The 14816-nt window shown below is 40.8% G+C and overlaps 1 protein-coding gene across 4 annotated transcripts in view; it reads left to right on the top strand.

Annotated features, from left to right (window-relative positions):
• Window positions 1-14816, top strand: part of RSU1 (Ras suppressor protein 1) — a 208348-nt gene that overhangs the window by 98430 nt on the left and 95102 nt on the right. For all 4 annotated transcript variants that reach the window (XM_069547578.1, XM_069547577.1, XM_069547579.1 and 1 more), the window contains one exon: window positions 2746-2878. In XM_069547578.1, coding sequence (XP_069403679.1) covers window positions 2746-2878 — 133 coding nt within the window. The remainder of the gene's footprint in view (window positions 1-2745; window positions 2879-14816) is intronic.

The following is a 14816-nucleotide window of genomic DNA, read 5'->3' as shown; positions in this document are numbered from 1 at the left end:
GAATAAAGCCCGTTAATTTCCCAAGTGATTAAATATCTGACTAATGATGTTTAACCATTAAGTTGAGGAAATTGACAATATTGATAATCTTGGAGAGAAATGTATCTGCTTATTTTGTACTTAACCAGCAGATTTTAAATAGCTTTGGAAATATCATGATGGATTACTCCTACTATTTCATAATATCGGTTTTCTTTAAAAGCATTTTATGAAATAGGGATCACTTTTCCATTGGTCTGTTTTTCCTCTGTTATTCTGGATAGCTTCACATTCATTCAGGCACCCCTCTGATAAAACTGTAGTTTGCATTTCAGACCATCACAATAAAGTAGATTACTCAAGTTTGTTGGGTTTCCCACGGCATATAAAAAGTTTATTTATACCATACTGTAGCCTGTTAATTGTACAATAGCGCCATGTCTAAGAATGTACATGTGCTGTGTGCTGTGCTTAGTCGCTCAGTTGTGTCTGACTCTTTGTGACCCCATGGACTGTATCCCGCCAGGCTCCTCTGTCCATGGAATTCTCCAAGCAAGAATACTGGAGTGGGTTGCCATGCCCTCCTCCAGGGGCTCTTCCCAACCCAGGGATCAAACCCAGGTCTCCTGCATTGTAGGTGGATTCTTTATTGTGTGAGCCACCAGGGAAGGCCAAGAATACTGAAGTGGGTAGCCTATCTCTTCTCCAGGGGATCTGCCTGACCCAGGAATCGAATTGGGGTCTGTCTGTATTGCAGGTGGATCCTTTACCAGGTCATCTACCCAGGAAGCCCCAAAATGTACATACCTAGTTAAAAATTTCTCACTGACGGACTTCCCTGGTGGTTCATTGGTCAAGAGTCCACCTGCCATTGCTGGGTCCATCCCTGGTCTGGGAAGATTCCATATACCACAACTCAACCCGTTTGCCACAACTGCTGAGCCCGAGCTCTAGTGCCCGCGAGCCACAGGTACTGAAACCCATGAGCTCTGGAGCCTGTGCTCGGCAACGAGAGAAGCCACTGCAATCAGAAGCCTGCACACCACATCTAGAGAGTAGACCCCACTCACTGCTGCTAGAGAAAGCCCATGCATAGCAACCAAGACCCAGTGCAGCCAAAAGTAATCAAATATTAAAAACTTTCTTACTGATAAAAACTGCTGACCATCATCTGAGCCTTCAGTGACATGTAGTAGTAACATCAAAAATCACTGATCACAGATCACCATAACATAAATAATAATGATAAAAAGGCTTAAAATATGGGGAGAATTACCAAAATGTGACCCAGAGACACAAAGTAAGCAAGTGATGTTGGAAGAATGGCACTGACAGACTTGCTGGGTGTGAGGTGGCTGCAACCTTCACTTTATAAGAAATGTAATTAGTATGTGCAGAGCACAATAAAGTGAAGCATTGATACAGCAAGGTCTGTCAGTGTAACAAAAAGAAGGCAGAGTCAGAGTATCATCATTTGTTTTAAGAAGAAATACTGCATCACTGTCCTAGTAAACATTTTCTTCTCATTTCTGAAGTTCAGATTAGCTGGGAAATGATGTGCTTTGTAGAATGCTTGCATCCTTAGAATATGTTTTCCATATCCTGAAGTTACTTGTTATGACAAAATTGGCAGTTGGAGCCTCAGAACAGGACAGAAATGGTACTAGGGTTGTGTCCTGTAATGAATAATTGCTAGGTGTCTGTGTTCAGAAACCTTAGACTGTAGACCAGGGGTCTGAAAATGGACTTCTTCAGTAGGACTTTGAGGGCAAGGATGTCGGTGAGCCAGCTGACTGCCATTTAAACCACACGCAGCTCTACTGTGTAGCATCTCTGTCTGTCTCTCTCGTAGGCAACCATGTTCTTGGAAGCTCTTTCTCACACTTCCCTTTTCCATTTTCAAAGACACCAAACAGAAATATATACATAATCAACTGATCCAGCAACACGTGGTACCCGATGCTGGCGCCCTTCATTAGCCCATGTTTGGTTGATCTAGAAATATATAAGAGATTCGGAGTCAGAAGGCCTAGATTCAAATCCCTACTCTGACATTTTCTGTTCTTAGAGATGTTACTTAATTTCCCCAAGTTGCTGTGGTTTTTCTTACCTGTAAAGTGATGTCAATTACTGACTTTAGGAATTGCTGGAGAATCAAAGGAGGAAATGCTTTTTACAGGTAATTTGTGAATAGGTAGGATAGATATGTGTGCATTTCTACCCTTAACCATGTTACTGAGATGCATTTAGTGCTGATTCTGAGATATGCTGTGCTGCCCGAGTGAGGCAGTGTTTTCATCTTTCTTCGCTTGTGTCCTGCTTTGATGAAAAGTGGTGTTGATTGGATCAGGTTTCAGTCTTACTGGACAGATGGTGCTGCACACTGTCAAGGTGAAATTGGGGGATGTCCTGATATGAGGGGTTCTCTCAATCCTGGAAGGTTGTTTTTGTTCCTGTAGCAAATACTGGAAGAAATGAAGCAAGTGCTACATTTGTGTGAATTCCTTCCAAGTTTACTTCCTTCTTACCTCTTTTACTCCCTCTCCCCTCTCTCCTTATCGCCTTCCCTTCCTTCCTAATTTCTTGTGTCAGTATGCAATCACTGACTTGGCTTGTAGACCAGCAATGACTTGGGCTAAATATTTTTAAAACAAATGACTCAGAAGATGCTTAAGGTTGTGCTGTGGTTACTGGGCATGAATTACTTCTTGAATTTGATTTCTGTTGGTTAGATGACCTTCATTTTTTTTCTCTCCATCTTTTTAGGAAACTTGGATTTAACTGGTCAGAAGCAGATATTCAAAGCAGAGAACAATCCCTGGGTTACCCCTATCGCTGACCAGTTCCAGCTTGGCGTGTCCCATGTTTTTGAATACATCCGCTCTGAGACGTACAAATAGTAAGTAGACTATGATTTTCTGAAATAGACTGGTTTTATGGTATTTATAATTATGCCAGCTTAACAACCACACATAGTAATTGTCTTTATTTATAGATTATTTTTCATTCACATTGTCAAGGGAAACTTATACTAGTTTTGTTTAGAAATCTTTTAAGGTATTAAACTGGCTGAATATTCATGGCACTAAGGAAATTAACCAGACACATTAAGATCAGAACATATTCTTTTCTCCTTTGAATGCAGAGAATAACGAATGTTGTGAACAAAATTGTTAAGTGGTTTATTTATAAAATCAGTAGAGCATACTAAGAAAGCATCATTCTGTTTTTTAATCTAAGAGAAACGATAAGACAGAAAACGAGGAGGGATCAGCTGGCTTAACTCACAGCATCAAAATCTTTCAGGTCCTTCCCTCGGGTCCAGGGCGCCCCTGAGGGGTCCAGCATTAAAACCTAGGTATTCCCGCCTCTCTTTTCCTCAGTGTGTTCAGGTGAGAAGGAATTCTGCCCCCTCCACTTGCTCTGTTGTTACTGTGTCTTCTGTTACTATTTTCTGCTCCTCCCACTTGCCACCCCCAAATTGAAGTGATCATTGCTCTCAGTGCTTCAGTGACCCTCTAATGCTGAAATCTAGCCACCTCTAGTTTTAAGCAATTGCAAAAGACTTGAAACAATTCATAGTCAAGTTTAATCTGTTTTTGTGTCCAGTACCAACTTGTGAGAATTTAACATCCCAACTCTTACGAAGACCGTGGGGATCATTAAAGGCTGCAGTCAGTTTGGAGCAGTCCCTTTTTTCTCTCTTTTTTCCCTTTTTTTCTCTTGGGTATCAGAGCTATCCCCTGCCCCCCGGCTCAACATGGCTTTCTCCAAATCTGTGTTGGAACAGTGGGTCAGATTTAACTGGCAGGGCAGAGTCCTGGCCCATGAAGGGCCAGTAGTGGTTCTGATAGTATGAGTCCTCCTGCGGCCACATTCCTGGTTACACATCTGGGACTCCTTTTGGTATATTTCCAGCAGACAGAATCACAGAGAAGGTAAACTGTGAAAGAACAATGATATTCAAGCAGAATAAACTGAAATTGCCAAAATGATGCATATCCTTGTATATGAATGCAACTTGAAGCCTGGTTTAGGTTTCTTTTAAGATGATACCTTAACTTTTTTTTTTTTTTTTGACATCTTAGTATTTATCTTATGTCAAAATGGGAGATGTGTAGGGTCTGTGTTATTGTTTCATGAACCACATAGATATGAGCAATTATTATACATACATAGTTTTTTTTTTTTAATGAACATAGCTCAGGGTTGGAAATTTGTTTAGTTCATCATGAAAATGTGTGAAAGTATAATTGCAAATTAGCTGTTTATTCGTTTGGTTTCTCTTAAATTCTTAATTGTTGCTAACATCAGTTTTAGATTAACCTCTAAAGTTTCATTAGTGAATGGAAGGTTATACAATGGTTTGGTTTGTAGGGTGGTATACTGTTAGAAAAACATTGTACATAATAACTACAGAAAAATAAATAAGCTACTGTTAATCCAGAATTGGGGGAAATACTCTGTTGTTTATTCTGGTTAATGATTTTTTAAATCTACCCTAATTTAGAATTTATACTAATACACTAATTTAGAATTTACAGAGAATTAGAATACAGTGCATAAGAAAGTGCTTCTAATTTTCATTTCATTTTTAAGAGATTACACTGTGAACGTATGGCTTTTGAGTACGTTAGAGTCATTAGGCAATTAATCACCATTATGTGCTATTACAGACAGTTTCTGTTTATTTGAACATTGTTAGGATTCTGGATAAAGGAGAGGTGTTGACTGAGTTTATTGATACTTTATTTGAAAGGGAATCTGTGATCCACTTAGTCCATGACATGTTTGGTGTATATATTCTTGTCTGTTTCAATAGCATTTGATATTGGAGGATCAGAGTCATCTAAGCAGTTTGCCCACTGGCTTATATTTTACATGATTTCCTCTTGGAGAATTTTGTTATCTTTTGTCCAGTTAAATCACCATGAAACAGCTTAGAGAAGCGTGGGAGAGCCTTTGTCCCCTTTGTAGGGGTGCCAGTCAGTACTCTGTTCACTGATTTGAGAGGAGTATGTGCGTCTCTGCTGGGAGAATGCCCTTGACATTAAACTCCTGGGAGCAGGGACCTCCCTAAAGTGAATTCTCTTAGAGTTCTCCCCGTTTCTCCTCCTTGGGAAAGAGAAGAATGTTAACCACTTTCTTTATCCCAGCTTTCTGCCCCCCTGTTCTCCCAGTGGAGCAGTGACCTTCATTCCTTGATCAACATACCAGCCAGACACAGGGACTGTGAACCAAGGAAGACACTGCCTCAAGCGCTCAGTCTGTTTTCTTAAAAAATACACTTGTGCAAAAATGCCATCACTATGTTTTACTGATTTTTATAATTTAAGGTCCTCTTTTAGAAGAATATGTTTGTATATCCTCATGTAACTAGAAATCAAACTTCTTTCTTTTTAAGCAGTCACGTCATAATTAGAGGACTTATAGGATTTCTCAACTCTCTGAAAAATTAAATCTAATTAGCAGATATTTGGCTACTTTTGTAAAGCTGTACATGTGATGACTTGCATGGAGGCAGTTTATATGTTACACCGGTATTTTTTTAAACAAGGCAAATGTCGCATTTGGTACCTTAGTCTTAGATCCTTTATTCTAAAACCTGTAGTTTCTAATCTTCACTTTCTCATCTCTTTTTATATAAGTCACGTACACCCCTTCCAATTAAAAAATCCTTTTTTTACTATATTGATCTTTAGCTTGTCATAAAAGCGTATTTTAACTTTTTATTCTGGCACTTGAAATACCAATGAATCTCCTTTTTTTTCTCTCCCGTTTCTAACCAATCGACCCATTACCTAAATGAGAGCATTAAGAACTCACCAGCTCATTTCATTTCCCTTCGTGTCCCTGGTTGAGGTTCAAGGTGACCTTCCTATTCCCAGCGCATCCTAAGAGGCCTTCCACGTCTTGAGCAGCGGCAGTCCAGGGAAGATGAATTATCTCATTTCCAGACTCTAACAGACTCCAAGAGGTGACATGGATGTTTGAAACAAAACAGGGAAGTCAGTGTTTAGGAGGAATTAAAATACTTGGCAGGGATTTAAGTGGATGAGGATGGAACAGGAGGGGCTGTGGGCAGGTGTGGGCTGGGAGAGTGCTGAGAGGCGATTCTTCAGGAGGTTGTTTTGGGGGTACATTTGGGGCATTCATCGCATCCTGATGATTCCTCAGACGGAGCTCCCTCTGTTCATTTATCGTACTCTCAGCAAAGGGAACATATTGGCTGGTGTCACTGCGTTGCCCGCTCGTTGTCACTTATTCCCTCTGTCAAAGGAATTCGCTCCTTCTGGATGTCGCTCCTTCTGACGCTCAAACCCTACAAGTGTGTTAGCATTTTCGGGCTATTGTCGAGTAACTTCTGTTTCTGTGAGAGTTATGAGCAGATCGGCACCGCTTGTTAAGCTTACAGGAGGCAGATTTTTTTTTTTTTCGGTCGCCGAGAGGGGAAGTCAGATTGGAGTCAGGATCCTTGACAAGATTCTTTGTGAAAGGGAGTAACTCACACTTTTCACATTTCCATCAAGGAAGGTGGATGGAAACTGCAAGCCATTTTAAAAGCTGACACGTTAACTCTTAACAAAAGAAGAGGTTTGACAAATGTTAAGCAGAAACGGTGTCGGTTAAAAGCGACATTTGGAAAACAGGCATTCTCATGAAGCCTGCAATTTGTAATGCCTGGCAGTCCTAAAGCCTCATTTCCAGGCTGGCATAACTCAAAAGCTCCTTCCCCATCATTCTTCCCATCTTGTGACTTTCTTTGCTGTCCATCGAAAGGTGCCACACTCACTTGCTTTTCTCTTTTGTTTTTCAGTCCCATACAAAGACATTCATACTATTATTCAGGTTACTTAACGGAAACATTTTAACCAAGCAGTGCTTGGGGAGTGGTGGGCACTGATGGGAAAATGCAGGCAAATTTCTCTTCCCTTGGAAATCTGGCAAAATAAATCATCCTGTTTAGTTCATAAGGAGGAATAAGGACTTTGATTCTGCCTCATATTGTTTCTCAAGCTGTTTTACTTGCACAATTAAAACCAAGGAATGTCTTCTTTTGTTCTGCACCTTGGGCAAACCTATTAGAGGCCAGAGAGACCATGCTGTTATTGTTTAGTCGCTAAGTCTTGTCCAACTCTTTTCAACACCATGGACTGTAGCCCGCCAGGCTCCTCTGTCCATTGGACTTCCCAGGCAAGAATACTGGAGTGTGTTGCCATTTCCTTCTCCAGGGGATCTTCCTGACCCAGGGATCAAACCCATAAACTGGTGAGTCATGCATTGGCAGGCAGATTCTTTACTGTCTGAGAATAGCCATACCTGGGCTTTCTTAACTACTATATCCTGTAATAGCTGCTGACTTAGAAGGTCCTTACATAATAGATACAGCTGGTCTACCAAAAGGCTAAAAAATTTTGAACTTAATACGTGATCCCATTTGTTTAAGATAGCCCTTTGCAGAAGGAAATCCTGTCTGATAAAACTCTCCAAACACTATTTTTCGGGTGAAGTGTGAAAATGGATGCACTGCACAAGCAGATGGTTTTATAAATATCACAGAAGGCTGCAGAAGAGGGTTAATCTGCCAGGACCTTGCTAGCAGTTAGTGGGCCTCTTTTATGTAGTGACAATAGATATGCAAGAAGACAAAGACTTTTCCCTTTTCTTACTGTATCTGAAAATAGCTCTACCTGAGCCAGAGAAGCACAGTATTTCTTTACATTAGTCATGAAAAAGAAGAACCAATTTTTCCTAACTAACGCCTTCAGACATAAAGATTGTTTTTTTTAAAAGCTGACTGTGTATCATGCTCCTGGTAATTTATATTTCCTTTATAGATGCTACATGTGTGATTGTGGTTCTTTCTTTAAGTTAATAAATGGATTCTCACATTTCCTCCATAATACAAAAAATGATTCAAACTTTTGACATTTCTGGACCTGTTTGCATGCAAATGTGTTCATTTAACAAACCTTGCTAAGAAATACCAAAGAGAAAAAGGAAACCCATAAAATATGTTATGTTTTGGATGGTACCACGTCAAATCCCTTATTTCATGTTAACTTTCAATGATGAAAATTACGTATCATTCCTTTTTCTCCAGCTAGTATGTTACCAGTATAAGGAGTTGACAAATGTTAATTCCACTGAGTTAGGTCAGGACAGAACAGAACATCAACCTTGGTCTTTGACTTGGTCCATCATCTCTTTTCTTTGTGTAGCCATGAGCCCTTAATTGCCCTGGTAAATTTATCTCTCCCCTCTTAAGGAAGAAAACAGATTATGTGAGGTAGAGTACAGGACAGTTCTTTTTCTCTTCCATTTTTGATAGATTGCTTACTGTAATTTGCATTTAAAAGGAGTTCAACTTTTCTGATTTTTAAGTTGTTTAGCACTGTTATTCAGATGTACTTCAGGGATCGTTAGTATTTTTCCTTTTTCTTAATGTATGTCCATTTCTTCAGTGTATAAAGTATGTACATGCCTTTTGAAGCTTTCCTATAATTTTCTAACTCATGCGAAACAGTTCAGTTTTTAAAGTGGACAGTGCTGCCCATTTGACATGTCCAGTGGACATGGAGCCTGGGAGGGAACGTCCATCCCCTTAAGCTGTAAAGGTCAAAGGTGAACTCTGCCAGGGTTTGGAAACCAGCTTCAGGAGGCTAAATTGGAATTTCTGAAAGTATCCAGGAAACACCATTTTGTAGGTGTGCTAAAATGTCGTTCACTCTGACATGCCTTAGATGCAAATACAGACTTTGGAAAAGACTCCCTCAAGTTTGTGTGTTCATTCTCTGGTCCTGTGAGGCAGTCCCTTCTCAGCCACTTTGTGCTGGGTGAGCACTGTGGGATCATATTTGACCAATGAGCTGGGGTTCTGTCAGTCTTTTTGCACTTTATTTCACGACTAGGGCAGTTATCATGAAAAGAGTTGCAAATAAATTTGGAGGGGCAAATGGGAAAAAACGTAACTGCTCCATCAAGGCAAGAAGAGTGATGTTTACTCTGATCCTTATGCCACAAGAGACTTTTATGCGTGATTTTAAAGAGCGAAACAGCCACGTCTGTCTCTTCCCCTCAGTGTGCATCTCCCCCTTCCTTGTATATTGACTCTCAAGCCTGCCTTCAGCCTGTCTTGTGCAGCTGCAGTGTATATATGATGTATTACAGTATCAATTTAAGGTAAATAGAATGCAGGTAATTTGTCCCTCTTGACAGAAGGAAAATAAACATAGTCCAGGCTCCATCTACACTCCAGAAAGGAAATCTGTCAGGTTACTTCCTCTTCCAAAATAACTATTTTGAGTTACATTTTTAGATGATACTCACTTGAAATGATCATATCGAACTATGAAATATTGACCTACTCAAAGATGTGGTCCACCCTACACATTGATAACCTTTATTAACTCCCAGCAGTCTTCAAGTTCAATGCTGGATGCTTTCTGTCCAGCTAAGATGAGTTATTGCCTGCCTTTGCTATTTTTATTGGAGAGATAAATTAATAAGTGGCACTTTATAATCAAACAAAACTGTCTAATTTCTATTCTCTACATGGTAATATCTTACTTTATTACATGCTGACTTTTTATTGAGCTCTGGTCTCTTATTCTGTTCAGGCATTGTTGGGGTTTTGTTTTTTGTAATTTTTGACAATTAAGTGTTCTCCTATAATGTTAGATACTATGAATTAGAGTGAGTAATCTTATGAAAGGCATTTATGTCAACTTAATCAGATAGAAAGTATAAATATGAGTTTTATGTCCACTGACGTTTACTGATATCCAATTTATTCATCAACTATTAAGGAAAGAACCCTCTAGATTTTGTTCTCTTGTGTTTGACTATATCATTTCATATGTATTTTTTAAGACTCATGATGTAAAAAGTTTGTGGTCAAGACAGTGTTGTGTTCCACTGTCATAGTTTTCAAACAGTCTCATCTGGAACCCATACAGTTTTATCACCTTCAAAATGTGTATGCTCTTTTTTTTTCCTCCACCCAGTGACATAGTGTGTGTTTAGAAAAATACATAAATTGTTATTGAGGTTTTGGTTATTTTATTTAGCAGGGTTACTGAGTAAGCACCCTGCCTTCCTCTTTTCTTTTTCCCCTGCTGCTACCTAATTTTGTCTAATTTTGGCTGTTTTAGCCACTGAGCAGAAATTTATTATCTTAACAGCTCTAGAAGTCCCAGGATCAAGGTGTGAACAAGGTTAGTTTTTCTAAGGTTTAATCTGATTACCGCAGAAAGACCCTGCAGTCTTCAAATACGGTCACATTCAGAGTAACAGCACCGTCCAGCTCCTAACATTGTTGTGACTCCACCGTATCCAGTTCTGTGTAGTTTGTTCCACCATCCCGTCCGTCTTCTCTTGCAGCCCCCGCAGCCTCATTGTAGGCACAGTCTCTTTATCAGTAAATGTGTTTAAATGCCTCTGGGAGGTCTAATCCACCCCTCCCCCCTGGCCCGCCACAATGCCGTTCTTAGGCATTTGGCTTTCAGACCTAAAGCTTCTTTCAAAACATGTGGATTCACCATTGTTTCATTTTAGGGACACCATGGTTAGATTCTGTTTTGGCAGGGGGTCAGTGTTTTTATTTGTAGTCATCTTTAAGAACAGACTGTGTGGAAACAGAAGCTGGTTAGAATCTGAAGATCCCTTGGGAGTGAAGGGCACCTTACAGAATGTCCTACTTTGCTGAATTCAGCTAGACAGTTGAAGACGGGAGAGTTCCGTAGGGCACCCACCATCGGACCTTGCCTTGTTACCTTTCGCAGGAACCTGTGGCTGGAAGATGCAGCACGGGGCTGGGGGTGCCTCTGCTCCTGGCGGCTTCTTGCCCTGGGGCCCCGACCAGTAGATGTGGAGTCTCCTCCCTCTCTGCTTTGTGGTCCTGCCTGGTGGCTGCTGGTGTGTTGCCCTGTACAATGTGAAGAAGTCAGGGACTTCTTCCATCTTGGGGTTTCAGTAACCACATTTGGAGCCCTTTTATCCCATCTTGAACCTTGTCTCAGGAGATTTCTGGGGTCTTAACTGGGCATGGTCGAGACTACTAAGGCCAGGGCACTGAATTCCCTTCTCATGTAACTAGAGCTGGTTAGCTTCTGCAGTGCAGGGCAAGTATCAGACATGGAGAGCATGTTTTCAGATAATGCACCTGGCGTAAAGAGCCAGTGATGGACTTGGTGGGACCTGCAAGGAGACAGAGGGAAAAAAGAGTCTGTTCTTGGAGCATTGGTCTTAAAGGTGGCTCCCAGTCACACTTTGGTCAGGGACAGATAACTTCATCACATCCATTTTCAGCTTTGCCATTTTAAAGGAAAGAGTTTCAAGCTGGGTCATCTCTAAGAGTCACCTCAGCAATGAGTTCTAATTCTCAGTTCTCTGTTTTTCTGGGAAACATGTTTGATTGTCTGTAACAATTCATTTTTTTTTTAATTTTAGTTTTATTCTTGATTTTGCTCCCATGTGGATCTTACTTTATTGATTTTTTTTTTAAGGCCATGGAAGATGATGATGACCCTGAATGTAAATTGTTACAGGAAAACAGATACAAGCTAAAATGACCAGATCAACCTTTTTTATTCTATATTTTATGGAATCCCTAATATATGTTTGGCAGTAACTTATTCATACACATGAATTCCGGACACTTTCGATTCTTCAGACTTATTAATCAGTGTAGTCAGCACCAGAGCAATTTTATGAGACTTACCAGTCATCAAAAATTTATTATCAGATAAATCAAAGAAACAACGAGCATCTTAATAGGGTAGAAAAAGTGGCATGTAAAGGATCATTTAAGACTGTGCTGTTTTGTTGGTTATGTGTTATATTTACAGCCAGTATCAGCGAACTTACTCATAATTTCATGCACCAACCCAGCAGGGTGGAAGTCATCTTCTTAGGTAAAACCTTTTCTCTTTATTTTTCTCCAGTAGAATATTGTGTGTGGTCTGACTGTAAGACTGAGAAGCACAATATATACAAAAGGTAGGAAGCATCAGGTTCCAGGGTTAAGCTTATAGCTTTTCTTTGAAAAGAGTATCTACATTTTCTTTGGAATTTCATTACAGTTGTCATCCAGCCTTAAGACATGAAGTCTCAGTCCTTTCCTTTGGGACAAAATGGCTAAACTTGAGCTCTGTGAAATGGCGTGTGGAAATAGAAGTCGACAGATTGCCTTTGCTATGGATGGGGCTCCGTGTGCACCTCCTGGCAAATGTGAGATGCAAGCTCTGTCTCCCATGTTCCTGGCACTGTCTATGAAGATAGAATGATTCTGATGATATAATCAGACTTGGGTCTTTGTTCTGTGAGATGAGCTACTTGGAGGGGAGTTTTTCTATCACTCTAGCCCTGTCGAGAGTGTCCCAGAATCTCACTGTCCTATGGGACAGAAGGACCTTGGTAGTGACCCAAATAGGAGCTGGGCTGGCACAGAAGAGCCCTGATGGAGATCCACTGGGGATGAACCCAGAACCACAAGGCTGGGTTACTGTCCATTAAAAATACAATCTACCTTTCTACCTCAGTTTGCCATCAGTGCTGTTTTCTCTGTCTGGAATGTTCCTTCCTCATATTTACCTGCTGAATATCCAGTTATTCTTCAAGAATCATGTTAAATATTGCTTCTTCAGAAACCTTTCTTTCCAAGGGTTTCCCTACTGCCCATTTAATCTAGGTTCCTTTTATCATCTTTCTTCTGAATCTTTTTGCTTAATAGAAATTTTAATATTTAATTGCTATAATAATAGTAGTAATAATTATGAACAGTGACTGTTTACTGTGTGACAGACACTGTGGTCATGTGTGGATGTGAGAGTTGGACTGTGAAGAAGGCTGAGCGCCGAAGAATTGATGCGTTTGAACTGTGGTGTTGGAGAAGACTCTTGAGAGTCCCTTGGACTGCAAGGAGATCCAACCAGTTCATTCTGAAGGAGATCAACCCTGGGATTTCTTTGGAAGGAATGATGCTAAAGCTGAAGCTCCAGTACTTTGGCCACCTCATGCGAAGAGTTGACTCATTGGAAAAGACTCTGATGCTGGGAGGGATTGGGGGCAGGAGGAGAAGGGGACGACCCAGGATGAGATGGCTGGATGGCATCATAGACTCGATGGACGTGAGTCTGAGTGAACTCCGGGAGTTGGTGATGGACAGGGAGGCCTGGTGTGCTGCGATTCATGGTGTCGCAAAGAGTTGGACATGACTGAGCAACTGAACTGAACTGAACTGAAGACATTGTGCTAAGCTCATTATCCCAGGTGGCACCAGTGGTAAAGAACCTGCCTGCCAGTACAGGTGACAAAAGAGATGTGGGTTTGATCCCTGGGTTGGGAAGACCCCCTGGAGAAAGGAATGGCACCGCACTCCAGTTTTATTGCCTGGAGAATCTCATGGACAGAGGAGCCTGGTGGGCTATAGTCCACAGGATTGCAAAGAGTTGGACACGACTGAGGTGACTTGGCATGCTTTCAGCAGTTTATAACTCAGTATTTATTTCTATAAATACTACCAATATTTCAGAAGAGGAGGTAAAAGTGCATGTTTTCTCTCCTTTAAGAAACTAATTTTGGGGAATTCCCTGATGGTCCAGTGGTTAAGACTTCGCCTTTCAATGAAGGAGATGCAGGTTTGATCCCTGGTCAGGGAGCTAAGATCTCAGATGCCTCATGGCCAAGCACCAAAACATAAATCAGAAACAAGACAGTAACAAATTCAGTATCGGTCTTCATCAGATTAAAAAAAAAAACAAAAAAACAAAAAAACAAAAAAAAAGCAACTAATGATTTTGGAAGTAATATTGCAGATTCCCTCATGTCTGAGGCATGCACATGGCACCCTCGTGTCTTACATGAATGACTGATGTCTCATGCAGAAGAGCCCCTGACAGGTCACCCCAATGTCTGAAAGGAAAAAACCAGTCTGACATTGAGAAGAAACCAAGTTGTCGTTCTTGGGTTTTGCCAGCACAGAATAAACAAGCCTCAAGACATTAAAATGCATCCTCAACATATTAAGTGAAGATGCTGTCTTCACAGTGGTTTTGCATTGTTTGTGTCAATCTTGTTTGCCCACGCTTCTCTCATGTTGGAAATGAACAGTTCCTTAACTTCAGAAATGAAGGAATTCTGTCTGAAAGGGAGACCTTCCTGTCTATGAATCTGTGGGTCTGTGTCTTCTCTTTGTCCATCAAGGGAGTGTTTTACCGGGCCTGTGGAGTGTGTGGTTGTGATGGTGAATGTTGGGGATGTTGCTGAGGAAGCCAGAGTAAACCAGGACAGGTGGTTATCCCAAGTGGGGGAAGCTTGATGCCTGAGAAGGGAGGGAGGTCACATTCTTTTCATATTTCACCCTTTGGTACCTGTTGAATGTTCCATTTTCTACATGTATTCATTGTCGAATAGATTATTTTAAAAAAATGTAACTTGCAGGAGAAAAATAGCCTTCCCTGGGGTTCAGTGATTAAGACTGCACTTCCAATGCAGGGGCCTCCAGTTTGATCCCTGGTTGGCGAGCTAAGATCCTGCATGCTGCTCGGGCAAAAAAAGAAAAAAAATTAACCTACACAGCCCACGAAGTTAAGAAGGAAGAAACCACGAAGAATGTAGCTGTGTAATTGGTTGTGTTTTTTGTATGTCCCCTTTCCGTTGATCTGTCTAGGTTGATTGGAATCATCCCTTCTGATTGGTCCTTCTAAATCGAGGTACAGTCGAAACCTTCAAGGTCACATCACCTCGCAAATATGTATCCTGAGTCTTGGAAAGAGACTCTTAAGTGAGAGCTTGAGAGAAGGTCTCTCACTTCACACATCCACCCTCCCCGTTCT

The sequence above is a fragment of the Ovis canadensis genome, chromosome 13, assembly GCF_042477335.2.
Source record: "Ovis canadensis isolate MfBH-ARS-UI-01 breed Bighorn chromosome 13, ARS-UI_OviCan_v2, whole genome shotgun sequence".
In the NCBI taxonomy this organism is placed as follows: Eukaryota; Metazoa; Chordata; class Mammalia; order Artiodactyla; family Bovidae; genus Ovis; species Ovis canadensis.
This window is presented reverse-complemented; position numbering and strand designations above follow the sequence as displayed.